At 34.2% G+C, this 19,076-nt stretch overlaps 2 protein-coding genes across 5 annotated transcripts in view; both read left to right on the plus strand.

The window, feature by feature from the left end:
* Positions 1-7,979, plus strand: part of cep192 (centrosomal protein 192) — a 104,707-nt gene extending 96,728 nt beyond the window's left edge. For 2 of the 4 annotated variants that reach the window (XM_061982843.2, XM_061982846.2), the window contains 3 exons: positions 217-332; positions 3,865-3,946; positions 7,832-7,958. In XM_061982843.2, coding sequence (XP_061838827.1) covers positions 217-332; positions 3,865-3,946; positions 7,832-7,835 — 202 coding nt within the window. In that variant the 3' untranslated portion in view covers positions 7,836-7,958. Of the gene's footprint in view, positions 1-216; positions 1,208-3,864; positions 3,947-7,831 lie in introns of those variants that run through there. The other 2 variants (XM_061982844.1, XM_061982845.1) reach the window with 2 other exon arrangements.
* On the plus strand, positions 7,883-17,890 carry ctsk (cathepsin K). The gene is made up of 8 exons (XM_061982862.2): positions 7,883-8,030; positions 11,541-11,664; positions 13,663-13,785; positions 13,848-14,000; positions 16,828-17,046; positions 17,222-17,387; positions 17,465-17,573; positions 17,636-17,890. The coding sequence occupies exons 2-8, from the start codon at positions 11,542-11,544 to the stop codon at positions 17,733-17,735; spliced, it is 993 nt and encodes a 330-aa protein (XP_061838846.1). The 5' UTR covers positions 7,883-8,030; position 11,541; the 3' UTR covers positions 17,736-17,890.
* Positions 17,891-19,076: the final 1,186 nt, after the last annotated feature.

A 19,076-nucleotide genomic window follows, 5' to 3' on the forward strand; every position in this document is an offset into this window, starting at 1 on the left:
TCTACAATAGTGTTTCTTCTGCAAAGGAAATCATTTTTGAATGTGTTGGGTTGTTTTTCAGTAAAACTTGGTTAAAAGATTTCACTTTTGAGCACATTTAAAAACACCACAATAATAATGATAACCGTGATAAATGTCACAATAACCACGATATGTATATATGTATGTACCGGTACATGCAGTAGTACTAAGTCATGTGTGTGTTTGCTTCTTTAGGTCTCAGCATTATTTGAAGCTTCCTGTCCAGTTCAAGCCGAACAGCGCAGGAACACATGCCGGCTTCCTGCTCATCCAATCAGAACGCGGCGAAAGTCTGGTCATACAACTGAGTGGTGAGGCACTGCCTTCAGTTTAAGCGCTCGCTCCTTTACCTCCACACGCTGCTCTTTGACGTCGTGGCAGGAAAGGTGACAGCTTACTGACAAAAGACGTGAACATGAATATGACATGAATGGAAGTGGTCTATGGTCTACGAGACCAGTTTGGCTCAGTTGCAGCTGGACTTAGAAAGTACTAAACTGTGATTGGCTCGTAGTTTAAAAAATGAAGTATTTGTTTTCTCATAAGTGCACATTGATTTCACACACTACTAACTCATTTACTGTTGTTGTAAAATGGTAAAAGTTACTTTTACTTCCATGCTAACATTCAAAGCACTTGTCAACTGATCTGATCAGCTGTTCAAAGTAGTTTTTTCAGAATTTAGTGGCCTGCAGCGAAAAATCCATACAAGTTGAATGAGTTGGAGTGCTTGAGAAAGGGAGAATCAGAACATGGAGCTGTCATTGACTTTTAACATCTTGCACATCACAACCAATGTTGCAAGCGCTGACAAGTGTTAGTGTTCTAAAGTATTAGACAACTACTAATTGTCAAATATCTATAGTCCAATCTCTCTGGCCTGCTTTGCTTTTAGTAAACAACCTTTGGTCATCCATCATGATACATGATTAAATTAGTATTTGCTTCAGCTTCAGTTGCACTACAATATTTGGACTGGGTATGGTTACCATAGCAACCCTTCTTCACTGGTCCACACACTGAAGCATATTTGGGGTGAATAACACTCACTGTATGTACGTTAGTATTGTGTTCGACATTTAGATGATTGGACTTGTTCTCATCATTCACACTTTGCACAATATTTGATCGCAATATGTAAATATATATTGTAGTGGTGTCTTTTGAAATAAACTCTTTTATAACACCAGGTGTCTTTGTTGCTCGTGCTGCGGAATTGTCCCCAATGTTTGTGAGTCGTTGTGATGATTCACTTACCGTGATGAATTATTTACTAAAAAGTAAATACAAGTGCAAGTAGATACAAGTAATAAGTAGATACAAGTACAAGTGTCTAGAATAATTGTATCTAAGTTATCACAAAACTTTGTGTTACATTGAGTTCAGCTCGCCCTGCAAGAGGACAAAAGCTGTCTTTGATCTTACCAAGCAAAAGACTTGTAAAACTCCACTTTGTAGGATGGGAAGCGACATGAAGGTGTGGGTTTCTTTGATGTATTGTAATCCACAGGAAGATTTTATTCTGACCCGAGATCTACAAAGCGGAGAGGAGGCAGGGCCTGACACCCTCCCGGCGACCTTTTCTTTGATCTGTTTTACAACCTTTTCTTCGAACTGTTTTGTAACCAAAGGCGATGGCTATTTACGACCCCCCTCCCTTAGAAACAGCTGTTGCCATGTAATCAGGGAAAGTGCAAATAAAAGAGGAGGCGTACAATCTTTCGTCAGAGCGTGGTGGGACTGTACAGGTTTACGCGTTTCTCCTCAATTGAGCTAAATTGAATTGTGTCTCTGTTTAATTCCTTGCTTCTTGTCTTGTTTAATAGATGTCATCAGTGTTTGAACCTGACAACAAGTAGATACAATTAGTAATTACATGTACTAGTAGATAAATTAAGTAAATGTACAAGGAGATCAAATTAATAAGTAAATAAAAGTACAAGTAGATGCAATTAATAAGTACCGGTAGATAAAAGTACAATTAGATCAAATTAATAAGGAAATAGAAGTACAAGTAGATACTTTTATCTACTTATTAATTGTAAGTACAGTGGGTACGGAAAGTATTTAGACCACTTTAAATGTTTCACTCTTTGTTTCAATAATTTTATTTCTAATTGATATACACTCAGCTCCCCATCTTGACAGAAGTGTAGAATTTTTTTGCCATTAAAAAAAAAAAAACGCATGTACATATGTATTCACATATGTACATTCTTGGCCACTGTACCATTTAAATACAGCAACCAGTAAATCTACAAGATATAAAGTATACAGTGTGTGTGTGTGTGTGTATATATATATATATATATATATATATATATATATATATCACATAACTCTCTGTATTTGTTTGGTAGCTTGAAAAATGACAAAGTTGCTCTTTTGGGTTGTCAAGTTATGCAGTTAATAGCTGAACAGTGTGCCGAGGACATCGATTAAAGTTCACTGTACAAGTATCTTGGCCTATTAAATTGGCGGCCAGGCTCACCTATGGTCTACAACCAAAGTAATGGTAGAGTAAGCAGTCTTGCTTCTTCTGTCTTTTAATACTAACGGTAATTCAGTACATTATGAGTCATTTCCAAATATTAGACTACTATCGGATGTCCAGACGGTGCTTCAAGTTGGTCGTATTTCTACCGGGGTAAATTGAGCCACAGAGTTTACAAGGTGTCTTGTCTGCTGCGGCAAAGGTGAAGCGTTTCCATGTGTCTTATCTTCTCTTTCTTCCAGGTGTAGAAGACTTATTGTTTTGAGACGTGCAACGTGTAACAATACAGTTTTCTTGTTAAAAAAAAAAAAATCAAAACACCGTGCCCTAAAAAGACTGTAGTTGTGATTGGATCCCCTCCATGATTTATCCTCGACCCTCCCCCACATGCAACTATGACTGGAAAACTTGACCCACCCGCGGAAAGACAAAATTAAATATGACAGGATTTAATCTCAACATTTTCATCTCGTTTTTAACCGTTGACTGAATTGTCAGTAAATGTTGTCGTTGTTTTAGTCAACGTCCATTTGTTTTGATGAGTTATTGTCCCGTTTTAGGAACATTTTTAGTCAACAAAATGAACACTGCTTTTTATTTTATTTGATAGATCTTCATTGGTCCTGTCTGCTGTCTAGGAAACATAAGAGTAAAAGGTTAGATCAAGTCTAAAGGTCACAAATGAAAAGACTTGGAAGTGTGTGTGTGAGGGAAAACCTCATGATTGAAAAAAGGAACGAGCTTGCAAAAACTAATCAAATTGAGGTCAAACTGAACACTCCAATATAGCAAGGATGTTCCACCAAGACTCGGATCACTGGAGCTGTTTCAAAATTATTGTTTTTGTTTTAATATGGTTTCTCTAGTGGACAAACATTCCTAATTGTTAGAAATCCCACTGTTTATATTAAACATGCTTCACTGATGAGAGGATTTGGCGAGCGCCGTTTTGTCCTACTAATTTCACCGGTCCTTGATCTCACCGTAGTTTGTTTACATGTTCAACTTTCACCGACGCTGCCACAGAAAAACGTGTTTTATGCCACTCCTTCTTCGTCTCATTTTGTCCACCAAACGTTTTATACTGTGCGTGAATGCACAAAGGTGAGCTTTGTTAATTTTATTGATTTGCTGGAGTGCTAATCAGGCATATTTGGTCAGTCCATGACTGTAAGCTAATCAATGCTAACATGCTATTTAGGCTAGCTGTATGTACATATTGCATCATTATGCCTCGTTTGTAGTTATATTTGAGCTCATTTAATTTCCTTTACTTATGTCCTCTGTGTATTTAATTTATATTTGCATGTCTCACGACGTCTGTCTATCTGTGTTGGCCCTGCGATGAGGTGGCGACTTGTCCAGTGTGTACGCCGCCTTCCGCCCGAATGCAGCTGAGATAGGCTCCAGCGACCCCAAAAGGGACAAGCGGTAGGAAATGGATAGATGGATGACACATTATCTGTATGTAATATTGGCTGCATTTCTGATAGTCGTTTCCGTGCCATGTTGTTCCAGACCACAGCAAACGTTACCCAGCTTGCAAAGATTGTAATAAATTCATTAGAAGAAGACAGCCAGCTGTATTCTTCAACTTGGACACACACATCTATACCTTTGGCCACTCTAAGCCAGTAATTTCCAGGAGTTATCTCACCCTCTGAGAAGTTTTACTAATGTTTTCCAATGTTGTAAAAATGTGTCAGCAAATATTTGCGTCAGCCTGCGACACATAGTCATTTTGATAGTAGGCTAATACAGACACTTACGTCTTGTGTTGCCTTCACTATAACACTTTTATTTTTGGCGGCTCCAGGTAGATTTTCTTTTCTTGTATTTTTGGTCCAGTATGGCTCTTTCAACATTTAGGGTTGCCGACTCCTGGACTAGACCTACAGGCCCTAAATTGTGGTCTTGCAAAATTCTCCAAAAATGTCATATTTTGTTAGGGGACCCAATCTGTAACGGCACTTTGAACACAAATAATGATTCACTACCCTTTTTTTTTTTTTTTTTTTTTTTTTTTTTTGCATACATGAACAAGGGCTTTTGTGGGAATTGAACCTAGACCACTTGCACCCGAGGCAAAACACATACAGCTAAACCAGGGGGTGTCCAAACTACGGTCTGCCAGCATCTTCAATATGGCCCGCGAGACGTTGTTAGTTTGATAAGGAATATATATGTATATATATATATATATATATATATATATATATATATATATATATATATATATATATATATATATATATATATATATATATATATATATATATGTGTGTGTGTGTATCCAAGTTTTTCTTGTGAAATTGTGACCTTTTTCTTGTGAAATTCCAACTAATTTTTCACAACAAGCTTTATGATATTTGCATAGTATGTATATATTATTAATGTTGTAAATACACATCTTTATATATCTAGAAAGTGTGGTCCTAAAGAAGTAGGCATTTCTCTCTCTCTCTGTGTGTGTGTGTGTGTGTGTGTGTGTGTGTGTGTGTGTGTGTGTGTGTGTGTGTGTGTGTGTGTGTGTGTGTGTGTGTGTGTGTGTGTGTGTGTGTGTGTGTGTGTGTGTGTGTGTCAGTGCCACATGACCTGGACGTGCCATTCTTATATTTAGAGTCACATGATCGTGGGGCTGCTGACTCACAGCGGTAGGAAGTGACACGCTGGCCACACATTATATATAAATATATACATATGTACATACATACGTGTATTTATACTTCATGTATTTGTGTTGCTTCCGTTACCGCCGTCACCCTCTTTGCCACGTTACACCAACTAATTCCGAGGTTTCTGACAGAAAAATATTCATTTCCAATGTTTACCTCTCTGCAGTTTTTACACTCAAAGCTGTTCGCAATGATATTCTAATGGGCAGGTGTGCCTAATGAAGTGGCCATAGAGTGTTCCATACAAATATACTGCACAAAAGGAAATTGAAACGTTGACACTAATAATGCGTTTATAGATATGACTTATGAGCATGTTTATATTGCACATTAGCCTTTTTTTGGAAAATCCCCAAATGTAAACGACTAAAGCATATTTGACCTCGACACGGTCGGCGCCCCACTTGGCACCGATACGAGTGGACTGTAACAGTTAGGACCCGTGAAATCAAGTGATGGCTGGCACACATGATGACATCATGCATGTCATGTCTAGCACTGCAGTTTTCTATAAAGGTTGTTCAAATACTCATTGCTACAGTGTACTCCTTATATTGTGATACCAATAATAATATTTTTTATTTTATTATTTAATTATCCTTTTTAGAAGATGATCTTTTTGATTTTTGTTATTATGCGACACTTCCTGTTTGGACATCCCTGACGTGTTCTCAAACATTATTATCATGATTATAAACATGTTTTTAATCCTCAAAGCATGTCTTTTTTAAGCAAGTTTAGTTGTGACTAATGTATTATTTTTTATTAATCAATTCTAAATAATTGTTAATTGTATTAATTCTATATAATGACTTGTATGTATTGTGTTATAGATAACATATTAATAATGAATTGTTTGTCATTTATTCATCATACATCTTTATTAATTGTAAGGTATTAACTTTGTATAATGTATTAAATATATTTTAAATGTATTAATTCTAATGTGTTAATTATAATATATTAATTGCACATAATTGTTCATTGTAATGTATTAATTAGAATATATTAATTGTAATGTATTAAATACATAGTGTATATGAGTTGTTTATAATGTATTAATTGTACAGCATGTTTAAATTGTAATTTAATTACTGTGTTTATTGTATGAGTTGTATCTATGAATTATGTAATTATTTATTGGTATTGTATATGTTTAAATTCTAAAGGACTTGTGAATTGTGTAACATGCATAATTTGTTGGCAATGTATGAATTGTAATGTATTTATTAATTGTAGATAATTTATCAACTGTAGATAATTTGTTGATTGTATGTATAATTAATAATTGTATATAATGTATCATTGTAATGTCATGTATACAACTGAAATGTGATTATGAATTATACATAATGCATTAATTGTATGTGCTGTTTAAATTGTAAAGTAATTTATAATGGTGTCTAATGTATGACTTGTGTCATTATTTATTGTCTTTATTGTATTATTGTAAAGTAATTATGAATTGTGTATAATAGTTTATGAGTTGTTGATAAAGTATGAATTGTTGTGTATATTGTATTAATTGTACATAATGTTGAAAAATTGTAGAGTAGTTATGAATTGTGTATAATTTATGAATTGTTGATAATGTATGAATTGTTGTCTTTATATTGTGTTTATTGTAATGATTGTATATATTGTTTAAATTGTAAAGTAATTATGAATTGTTGTGTAATTATTTATTGTGTATATTATACTAATTGTGTGTTCAAATTTTGAAGTAATTATGAATTGTGCATAATACTTTATGAATTGTTGATAATGTATGAATTGTTGTGTTTATTGTATTAATTGTACATAATGTTTAAATTGTAAAGTAGTTATGAATTGTGTATAATATATGAATTGTAATGTAATTATTTTGTATATTGTACTAATTGTATATAATGTTTAAATTGTAAATTAATTATAAATTGTGTATAATCATGAATTATTGATCAAGTATGAATTGTGTGTACTAATTTATGAATTGTTGATCAAGTATGAAGTGTGTAATTATTTATTGTGTTTATTGTATTGTACATAATGTTTAAATTGTAAAGTAGTTATGAATGGTGTATAATACATGAATTGTAATGTAATTATTTATTGTGTATATTGTACTAATTGTATGTTTAAATTGTAAATTAATTATGAATTGTGTATAATTTATGAATTGTTGATAAAGTATGAATTGTGTAATTATTGTTTATTGTATTAATTGTACATAATGTTTAAATTGTAAAGTAGTTATGAATTGTGTATAATACATGAATTGTTGATAATGTATGAATTGTTGTGTTTTTTAAATTGTGTTTATTGTATTTATTGTGTACAATGTTTTTAAATTGTAAAGTAATTATGAATTGTGTATAACAATGTATGAATTGTAATGTAATTATTTATTGTGTATATTGTACTATTGTACATGATGTTTAAATTGTAAAGTGATTATGAATTGTGTATAATAATTTATGACTTGTTGATAAAGCATGAATTGTTGCGTAATTATTAATTGTGTAATAAAACGTGTGTTTCCAGAAGAGTTCTTGCACTTGGAGACGATGCACATTTCCTCATACCTAAGCCAAGAAAAACAATGTTTTCCATCAGGAAGAAGAAAACATCTGTGTTTTCCTTCTTTTCTGCTATTTTCCAGCTGAGTCAGCAGTCCGACTTCCTGGCTGACGTCACGGCGGCCTCAGACTGGAACCAGATGGGATTCTTCCCCTCCATCGCCTCCTGATGCACTTCCCTAAAAAGGCGAGGCATAAAAGCCGCACGCCGACCTTCCTGTTTATTGACGGAGGACCTGTGAGGACGTGAAGGAACTTGGACCCATCGCTGCTGGACTTGAGGTGACCTCGCTCTTATTCCCGCCTCGTCTTTCGCTTCGTTCGCCTTTTTACGTCCTGGAAAAAAAGACGACGCCTTCTCTTTGTCCTCATTAGAGGCGTTAGCATTAGCATCTGATTACCTTGTTTACGTCACCTGGGACCACTTTGCATGAGTTTCCTATTGCGTCATCAGTGTGTGTGTGTGTGTGTGTGTGTGTGTGTAGGAGGAGGAGGGGCGGGGGTGTGAGGTCAGAGGTCAGCAAAAACAAATAATCGATATCAACTTTCGCTTCCTCTCGTGCGCTCGCTTTGTCCAGCCCCTTCCTTATCGCCATGGTTACGCTGAAAAAAGGTGCTACGATAAAAGCTAATACGCGTTAGCATGTCATCTCAGCAACACCCGGGCTCGTGCCCGTTTTGATAGGGATGCACAAAAATCTAAAAAAATTTAATCATCCTGATTTCGAATCGATTTGTCATTTTGAAAAATTGTTTAAAAGAAAAAAAAAAAAAGAAAAAAAAAATATATATATATATATATATATATATATATATATATATATATATATAAAAAAGTTTTTAAATAAGAATACATTTTTTACATTTTAGGTCACAGGTGTCAAACTCAAGGCCCGGGGGCCAAATCTGGCCCGCCACATTATTTTACGTGGCCCGCAAAAGCCTGGAAATAATGTGTTTAATAAAATGCTTAATATTTTCATACTAAATATATTTGTTCTTTCCCTTTCGACATTATAAATCATGTACTGCATGCAATTGCATATCTTTTAAAACTCAATATTGTCAAAAATCAAAATATTATATTATCACCAGTGTTGGGTTAGTTACTGAAGACCAGTAACTAGTTACAGTTACTCGTTACTTTATTTCAAAAGTAATTCAGTTACTAACTCAGTCACTTACACCAAAAAGTAATGCGTTACTGTGAAAAGTAACTATTTAGTTACTTTTTTTCTTCTTTTTTTTAAACGCTCCCATTAATGCCCTTTTAGCCTTCATTTCAGTACTGTTATTGCACTGGAGAATAATACAATGTGTTGATCTACTTGACATGCATTTGCATCACTGAACTCTGCTAAGCAATGTGGTCTACATACAACACACAAAGACAAAGATATGTTTCAAAGGGCCAATTTATTTCAGGCCACAACAAATTGACAAAACTATTTTAAATAGCTGCAACATAACATACATAAGTAACAAACCGCCTAATAACAGCATAGCTGTAAACCTGGCTTCACCCAAGGAAGGCACACGTGACATGATTATATGTCATGTCACTATATACAGCACTCATACTGCTATACACAAAGCCTAACCAGGCCTTTTTTTCTCTCAAGGAATTGTGAAATAAAATCATGTCTTCAGTGAAGCCCAGAACACTCTACGCATTTCCCCAATTTTAGTTTAGAGAAAAGGAAAGATTGTCCTGGCCCACTAGCATCCCTCTTTATGTTTGTGAACTTTATAGTCTATAAATTTAGAGTGATGTGATAATCAAACACTCTAGAAGTCTAGAATGTAAGAGCAACAGTATATAAGAGAATTGACAGTGTGTGTATCTTCAGTGCTGAATGATGAGCAGAGGCAGAGTTTGGAGTGTTTTCTTTAGCTTGCTTTCCATGTTTATGTACTCACTGTCCACTGTGTCCAGGAACATGGAAAATGTTTTTGTGCCGTTTGACGCCCGCTATCATGCTAATTAGCTGCCTGAAAGCGGGTGACTCCTCTGTAGAAATAGCCTGCATGTCTTCTAGCACATACGCTGCAATGGCTCTATCAATGTTGTCCTGGCTAGCAGTCCCTCCGTTAACATCCTTAGGTGAAGTGTGTCTCTCTTTACTAGCTTTGTCGAAGCATGTTGCTTTTGTAGCTGTTTCAGCAGGTATGAATTGCTGTTTTGGGTAGTAGATGGGATCTTTGATCCAAGACACAACTTACATTTAACTAAAATTTTCTTTTCTTTGTGCTCCACAAAAGAAAAGTAGTAAGAATATCTCCATGTTAAGAAACTTGGCTTCGGCTCCGCCATGATGTCTTGTTAGTAAACACAGACACGCCCCTATGTTGAAGAGGTTCCCTGGTGAGATGAGAGGTGTGTGGGCCCCTCCCCGCCCCACACACAGCGCGCTTCTTCTGTTCCTTGTGACACAGGAAGAATCAGAAGGACGACACCGCAGCTCTCCAATAAAACACACTCAGATCTTCTCAGTTTCTAGCCGATACTATATAAAAAATAACGTAAAATAACGCAGTAACGCATCATGTAGTAACTGTAACTGAGTTACTGAATATAAAAAATAACGCGTTAGACTACTCGTTACCGCCGGAAATAGGGCGTTACAGAGTAACGCGTTAGTCCCAACACTGATTATCACGTATTCCAAAAAATATTTTTTGTTAAAATAAAGATAAATCCTGTATGATTTCAAAACAAAATTATCAATCAAATTGTAGACAGTAAAATTTACAATAGATTTTATGGTTGAATTCCGCCGACTGAGTATTTTTATTTACTTTTTTATTTTATTTTTTTTATTGATTCTTATATAAAAAATACATTAATACTAGAGATGTCGGCCGATAAATGCTTTAAAATGTAATATCGGAAATTGTTGGTATCGTTTTTTTTATTATCGGTATCGTAATTTTTTTTTAATGTATTTTTATTTTTATTAAATCAACATAAAAAACACAAGATATTTACAATTAGTGTACCAACCCAAAAAACCTCCCTCCCCCATTTACACTCATTCACACAAAAGGGTTGTTTCTTTCTGTTATTAATATTCAGGTTCCTACATTATATATCAATATATATCAATACAGTCTGCAAGGGATACAGTCCGTAAGCACACATGCGTGCTGCTGGTCCACTAATAGTACTAACCTTTAACAGTTAATTTTACTCATTTTCATAAATTACTAGTTTCTAGTTTCTGTAGGTTTTGCGTGAATAAGCGCATCTAAAAATGTCAACTATTGAATGACAGGGGGCTCAATGTGAATTTGTACCGCAAATGTTTTCCCGGCGCCTTCCTGCTCCGTCACCGACAATAATACGTTGGCAAACATGCCTCCGTACTCTCATCGCCCCCTGGTGGCTGGTGTGCTAGTAAACCGTCTCACCGGGAGACCCCCACCTGTCAGGAAGTCATGCAAATGTATGTTTTAAATATGTTAAACGTTATTTCCTGTAAATCATGTAAAAACATGCTTTAAATCAAACTCTAGTGTGATTACAAAAGAATGAAAATGTTTTACACGAATAAAAAAAAAAGACTTAATCGTGGTGCAGTTAATTTTATTTGATTATTTTAATACAGTGTTTTATTTTCCTATATTCAAACGCAGTGTTACTGTTCAAACTGTGTGTAATGTTAAAATATTAAATATACCTGTTAAATAACACCTCTGCCTTGTTTTTGATGAATACTTTGGCGTACTGCGCTGCTGTATTTGAATGGCGGTCAATATGGTGGTACTGATAAAGTGCTTGTTTCTTTCCAGGATGTGGTGTTGCGTTTACCTGTCGCTGCTGGCCGCCTCGGCGCTGGCCCACCTGGACCAGGTGACCCTGGACGGCCACTGGGAGGAGTGGAAGATGACCCACGGGCGAGAGTACAACGGCCTGGTCAGTCCACGCCAGTCATGTGACTAAATACCAAAAAAAGGGGGGTTTGGGGGGATAGCTGCAGTCCCCCTGCTCAAACTCACCTCATGATATCATCATACAATTGCCTATGCATTTAATGATTTTTATTTTTAATTTATTTTTAAACAACTTAAATTTTGCAGTAAAAACCGGCAGCTCATTCGCCACAATTTTACCCTAAAATTTAAGGTGGTTTTCACAGCCACATTACTGTAAATGGATTAAACGGTACCATGTTTTATTTTTCGTACAGCTGCCAGTTTGTTTTTTTTTTCATTTTGGCAATGTACAATTTGATGTAAAATCATCAGTCAAGCAGATATTTATTATCATTATTTTTATTTGCAACTAGAAAAAGTGTGATAGTTCAATATTTGTTGCATTATTAGATAATATTCAAGTTTAAAACATATGCAATTGAATGCAATGCCTGTATTTTTTTTAATGTCAAAATGGAAAGAATATGTTTAGTAAGAAAATATAAATTACTTTATTGATTTTATGATTTGTTAAGGCTTTTGCAGGCCACAATAAATTAAATGGTGACTATAATTAGTAGGACTGTGAATCTTTGCACCCCCACACGATTCAATTCGATTCGATTCCTTGGGGGAACGATTCGATTCCGAATTTATTCTCGATTCAAAACAACTTTTTCATAACATAGCATTCCTCCATAAAATAGACAAACAGCTGCGATAAATTTCTATATTACTTAAAAAAAACTGGTTTTGTGTGATAAAATTATACCCAAACATTTGATAAAGTGGATAAAATCAGGACAGATTTTGTAAAATAAACAAACAAAATAAAATAAAATAAAAAATATATATATACCTGCAAATAAGAATCACGATTCATTTGAAAATCGATTTTTTTCACACCCCTAAAAATGTGTATATTTTTTTATAAGTCTTATATAACTTTGTATACTTATTAAAGACAATATTCGAGAAGGACTACTTTAGTGATTTTTTTATTCAACCAAACAAGGTTGTAAATCGATTTTTTTTTTTTTGGTCCCGACTAAACTTCAATCTTGGGGCGGGGCCTCCTCTGAACAACATGTTAGGAGCCTTTTTATTGGTCAGTTTTAGATTATGACGTAACCGCTAATTTACTTCCTCCCTCAACACATCTGCAGGGAAAAAAAAAAATTTGTGAGTTTGCAAACAGCGCCAAAATAATTGTCACAAAAAAACTGATTTTGCAATAAAAAAACAACAAGCTAATAATAAACAAAATGAAACGATTTTACAACCAAAACATAATTTGTAAAAAAAAAAAATGTCTTTGAAAATATATGTATTTTTTTATTATTTTCAGTATTTTGTTTGTTGCAAATCCATTTTTGTTTGGTGGCATAAAAGAGTCTTCATAATACTTAGGCCAATTTTCCCTGGTTGATGCCTGTCAGGTGCTGCTTAAAAATACAGAAGACGGTTGGGTACACATAATTTTTTATCTTTGTTTATGTACATACACATTTATATATGTATATATATATATATATATATATATATATATATGTATATATATACTGTATATATATATATATATATATATATATATATATATATATATATATATATATATATATATATATATATATATATATGTATATATATACATATATATATATGTATATGCATATATACATATATATATATATATATATATACATATATATGTATATGCATATATACATACATATATACATATACTGGATACATACATATATATGTATATATACATATATATGTACATATATACATATATATGTATATTATACAGTATATATTTATATACAAAGTATTCAATGAATAACTCTCTGAAAGTGCCAATCAAAAATCAACATGATCATATTAGATGTACCTAATGAAGTGTCCAGTGAGTGACATCATTCCAACATGGCGTCTACAGCCATCTTTATGCAAATGTGTTGAGAATTGACACGATGAGAAAGTTGTTCCGCAGGACGAGGAGGGCATCCGTCGGGCCATCTGGGAGAAGAACATGCTGATGATCCAGGCCCACAACCAGGAGGCGGCGCTGGGCCTGCACACGTACGAGCTGGGCATGAACCACCTGGGCGACATGGTGAGGAACCATCGCCTGTGGACGCCGTCAGTGCCGTCTACTCCTCCTTTGTCTCCTTGCAGACGTCGGAGGAAGTGGTGGACAGGATGACGGGCCTGCAGGTTCCTGTCAACCGTGAGCGAGGCTTCACCATGGAGCTGGACCAGCAGGACTACCGCCTGCCCAAGTCTGTGGACTACCGCAAGAAGGGCATGGTGACGCCCGTCAAAGACCAGGTATGAGGGCCGTTCTGTATTTCGTCACGAGGAATCTTGGTTCCGAGCGTGGTACCACTCATTTCATAATCTTGACTTTTTATTTCATAATCTTGACTTTTTATGTGACTTTTATCTCATAATTCTGACTTTTTGTTCAATAATCTTGACTTTGTATCTAAATTTTTACTTTTTTTTTTCTTCATAATTTAGCCTTTTTTTCTCATAACTTTGACTTTTTATCTCATAATTTCGATTTTTTTTTTATCTGATATTATGACATTTTAATTCATAATTTTGACTTTTTATCTTATAATTTTTTTTCTCATAATTCTGACTTTTTATCTCATAATTTCCACATTCTTAAAATCATAACTCCGTTTTTGAAAATCTCATCAAGTAAATGATTTACTTATCTCATTATTTCGTCTCAGCATTTCATAAATATGAATTTTTATCTTTTATTTCATAATTTTAAATTTTTTTTAATCTCACTATGACTTTTTATTTCATAATTTGGACCTTTTATCTTATAATTTTTAACATTTTTTCTCATATTTCTGACTTTTTATTTCATAATTATGACTTTTTTATTCATAATTTTGACTTTTCTCTCATAATTTTGACTTTTTCTCCCATAATTCTTTTTCTCATAATTTTGTTTTTTTTCCTCATAATTTTTACTTTTTATGTCATAATTTCCACATTCTTAAAATCATAACTCCGTTTTTAAAATCTCATAATAATGATTTACTTATCTCATTATTTCGTCTCAGCATTTTATAAATATGACTTTTTATCTCATCATTTCGATTTACTTATTTTATAATTTCAACATTTTTTCTTGTAATTATTACTTTTTATCTCATCATTTCGATTTTTGATCTCATAATTTAGACTTTTTTTATCTCATATTATAACTTTTTAATTCACAATTGACTTTTTATCTCATAATTATGACCTTTTATTTCATAATTTAGATTTTTTTAATCTCTTATTATGACTTTTTATTTAATAATTTTGACTTTTTATCTTATAATTTTTAATTTTTTTCCCCTCATAATTATGACTTATTTCATAATTATGACTTTTTTTCATTCATAATTTAGACTTTTTATCTCATAGTTATGACTTTTTATTTAATAATTTGACTTTTTTCCTCATAATTTTGAGTTTTTATCTCATGTTTTTTTCCTCATAATTTTGAGTTTTTATCTCATAATTTCCACTTTCTTATAATCATAATTCCGTTTTTTTTTAAATCTCATAATAATGATTTACTTAATTATGACTTTTTATCTCATCATTTCGATTTACTTATTTTGTAATTTTGACATTATATTTTGTAATCATTACTTTTTATCTCATCATTTCGATTTTTGATCTCATAATTTAGACTTTTTATCTCATATTATGACTTTTTTATCCATAATTTTGACTTTTTATTTAATAATTTTGACTTTTTATTTCATATTATGAGTTTTTATTTCATAATTTAGATTTTTTATCTCATAATTACGATGTGATAATCTTGACTTTTTATCTAATAATTCTGACATTTTATTCAATAATCTTGACTTTTTACCTCATAATTATGACTTTTTATTATATAATTTCGACTTTTTATCTCATAATTATTACTTTTTATCTCATAATTTTGACTTTTTATCTTATAATTTTTAACATTTTTTCCTCATAATTCTGACTATTTCATAATTATGACTTTTTATTCATAATTTAGACTTTTTATCTGATAGTTATGACTTTTTATTTAATAATTTGACTTTTTTCCTCATAATTTTGACTTTCTATCTCATGTTTTTTTCTCATAATTTTGACTTTTTATCTCATAATTTCCACTTTCTTATAATCATAATTCCGTTTTTTTTTTTTTAAATCTCATAATAATGATTTACTTACTTATGACTTTTTATCTCATCATTTCGATTTACTTATTTTGTAATTTCAACATTTTATCTTGTAATTATTACCTTTTTATCTCATCATTTCGATTTTTGATCTCATAATTTAGGACTTTTTATCTCATATGACTTTTTTATCCATAATTTTGACTTTTTATTTAATAATTTTGACTTTTATCTCATATTATGACTTTTTATTTCAAAATTTAGATTTTTTTATCTCATAATTATGACTTTTTATAATCTTGACTTTTTATCTCATAATTCTGACATTTTATTCAATAATCTTGACTTTTTACCTCATAATTATTACTTTTTATCTCATAATTTTGACTTTTTATTTCACAAGTTTGACTTTTTTTCTCATATGACTTTTTATTTCATAATTTCGATTTTTTAATCTCATAATTTTGAATTTTTTTTCTCATAATTCTGACTTTTTATCTCAAACTACAAATGCGTAGTTTTAAAGCATGGGTGTCCAAACTTTTTCCAGCCATGGCCGCAAATTGAGGAATAAAATGTATCTGTCTAGTTCAATACATTTTGTACATTAAATATGAAAAAACTGCAAAGTTCATCAGTATTAGCTCAACTATTAAAAAAAAAAAAAAAAACGTTTCCTGTGCCAATAGAAAACGAACTGCGGGTGAAAATTGTCCCCACTTTGCACAGGCATGCTTCATCCAGTGGTTCTCAACCTATACCACCATGATGACCAACGTTAAACACGGTAGTGTAGTAGGCATAAGTACTCATTAAAAACAAGGCAGAGGTTTTATTTGACACGTGTATTTAATATTTTGACCACTGTAACATGACACACATTTCGAACAGTAACACCGTGTTTGAATATTTAATTGAGCCATTCTTTGGCGTACCACTAGAAGGCGCCCGCGTACCACTACTGCTTGTGTCCTGCTCAGGGCTCGTGCGGCTCCTGCTGGGCCTTCAGCTCCGCCGGCGCCCTGGAGGGCCAGTTGGCCAAGACCACGGGTCAGCTGAGGGATCTGAGTCCTCAGAACCTGGTGGACTGCGTGACGGAGAACAGCGGCTGCGGGGGAGGGTACATGACCACCGCCTTCAAGTACGTGCGGGACAACGGCGGCATAGACTCAGAGGAGTCCTACCCGTACGTGGGCCAGGTGAGAACCGGAACCGCGGGGGTTTCCTTTTCCTGTCCACCTGTTTAACCAACTTCCTGCCTGGGACCGCAAGCCCTGCATCCTCTTCTCTGTGGCGTTCCCCTCGTCACGTGACTGTCACCATGGCAACGCCCTCTGAAGCCGGTGTGTCTCCTCCTGCTCCCCCCCCCTGCAGCAGCAGATGTGCCGCTATAACTCGTCGGGGACGGCGGCGGAGTGCCGGAGCTTCAAGGAGGTCCCCGAGGGCAACGAGCACGCCCTCGCCGTGGCGCTCTACAAAGTCGGACCCGTTTCCATCGGCATCGACGCCGCGCAGGGAACCTTCCAGTTCTACCAGAGAGGTCAGTGAACGCAGCACGACCCCCCTTTCCTCCCTGTCACGTGACCGGTACAACCACGCCCCCTGTCACATGACCAGGTGTTTACTACGACCCCAACTGCAACAAGGACGACATCAACCACGCCGTGCTGGCGGTGGGCTTCGGCGTGACACCCAAGGGGAAGAAGTACTGGATCGTCAAGAACAGGTGCGGCGTCACATGACCGCGTCACGTGACCGCGCCCGACATGTTGTTGTTTGTGTCGACAGCTGGAGCGAAGGCTGGGGCAAGAAAGGCTACGTCCTGATGGCGCGGAACCGCGGGAACCTGTGCGGCATCGCCAACCTGGCCAGCTACCCCACGGTGTGACGTAACCGTGGCGACACGCCTCCCCTTTGAGCAGAGTCGGCAGTAAAGCGCGCACATAAAAAAAAAGCGTCGCTGGGCGACGCAATTCAGCACTTTATGATTATTATTAAAGTGTCAAATATTTTGTATGAAATAAAATTAACTCGTTGAAGGCACTTTTTGACTCTGAGCTTGTTTGGGACTCCCATGTATGGAAGTAGAACTTATATATATATCAATATGATATTAATACATATTCATATATTAATAATTATACAAATACAAGTGTGGTTACACAAATAAATAAATATTTTGTATGAATAAACACATATTTGTAAATATATTTTTGAGATTTGAAAATATACACAAATAAAATGTAGAAATATAAAAATGTGACATACAAATAAATTAAGAATTTGTATAAATAAACGTGTATTTGTAAATATATTTTTGAGATTTGAATATAAACATGCTTGATTTTGTGTTTGTATTTGTATTGAATTTGCATATGTGGATCGCTTTTTTTGCTTTTGTGTCGATGAGACATTCCTCCCACAAACCAGATGCACAAATAAATGTGACTTACACACTCCCCTGAACAACCAGCAGAAGGCACTGCAGCCTGATAAGAGAACAGTATCTACATCGGGACAAGGTCATTAAACGGCATTGATACAATAATTAAGCAGCTAGCACGGTCTTTCAGATTAACTGGTTAAATTAGCATTTGCTAATACAACGTTAAAGTTAGCCAGCTCAGGCCCGTTGTGCGTTCTCTCTGTAAAGACGTGGATTGTTTTTGTGCAGAGATCTCTGGGCATTTTGCATATAATGCTCTGTGACCCAGACCGCTCTGTCTGCAGTGCCCTCTGCTGGTTGTTCTCTACTAGTATGTATATATATATATACAGATACTATTTTTTTTATTATTGGTATCTTTATTGATTTTTTGGAGTTCTTTCAGTTGCGTGCAATGTGCAATGCTATTTTTTTTGTCTGCAGAAGTATTTTATTCAAGACAGAAGTATTGCCTCTCTTACCGGTAATTGTGTTCTTTGAAAATATTGTTCCATAAAAAGTTCAATTTATATCTGCTCTAATTATACAAATTAAACATTTGCTAGCATGCAGTGTCATTTCAAACTACTAGTTTTTGATTAAAATAAAAGCAAAACTTGTTTTGAATTATCTTTGTCATTTGTATTTATTGCTTTCTTGAAAAAGTAGAGAAAATATGGCCCAAATAATCACCTAATTAAATATTCAAACACAGTGTTACTGTTCAAACTGTGTGTGAATATTACATCCTTGTTTTTTTAATGAATACGTAGCCCTACTACGCTACTGTATTTCAATGTTGGT

The sequence above is a fragment of the Nerophis lumbriciformis genome, linkage group LG21, assembly GCF_033978685.3.
Source record: "Nerophis lumbriciformis linkage group LG21, RoL_Nlum_v2.1, whole genome shotgun sequence".
NCBI lineage: Eukaryota > Metazoa > Chordata > Actinopteri > Syngnathiformes > Syngnathidae > Nerophis > Nerophis lumbriciformis.

What these genes read in the sequence shown, in the direction of transcription:
- ctsk (XM_061982862.2), top strand. Translation starts at nt 11,542, where the DNA reads ATGTGGTGTTGCGTTTACCTGTCGCTGCTGGCCGCCTCGGCGCTGGCC. An exon ending in TGAACCACCTGGGCGACATG is followed by an intron (nt 13,786 to 13,847) that starts GTGAGGAACCAT and finishes GTCTCCTTGCAG; the next exon opens with ACGTCGGAGGAAGTGGTGGA. An exon ending in TACTGGATCGTCAAGAACAG is followed by an intron (nt 17,574 to 17,635) that starts GTGCGGCGTCAC and finishes TTGTGTCGACAG; the next exon opens with CTGGAGCGAAGGCTGGGGCA.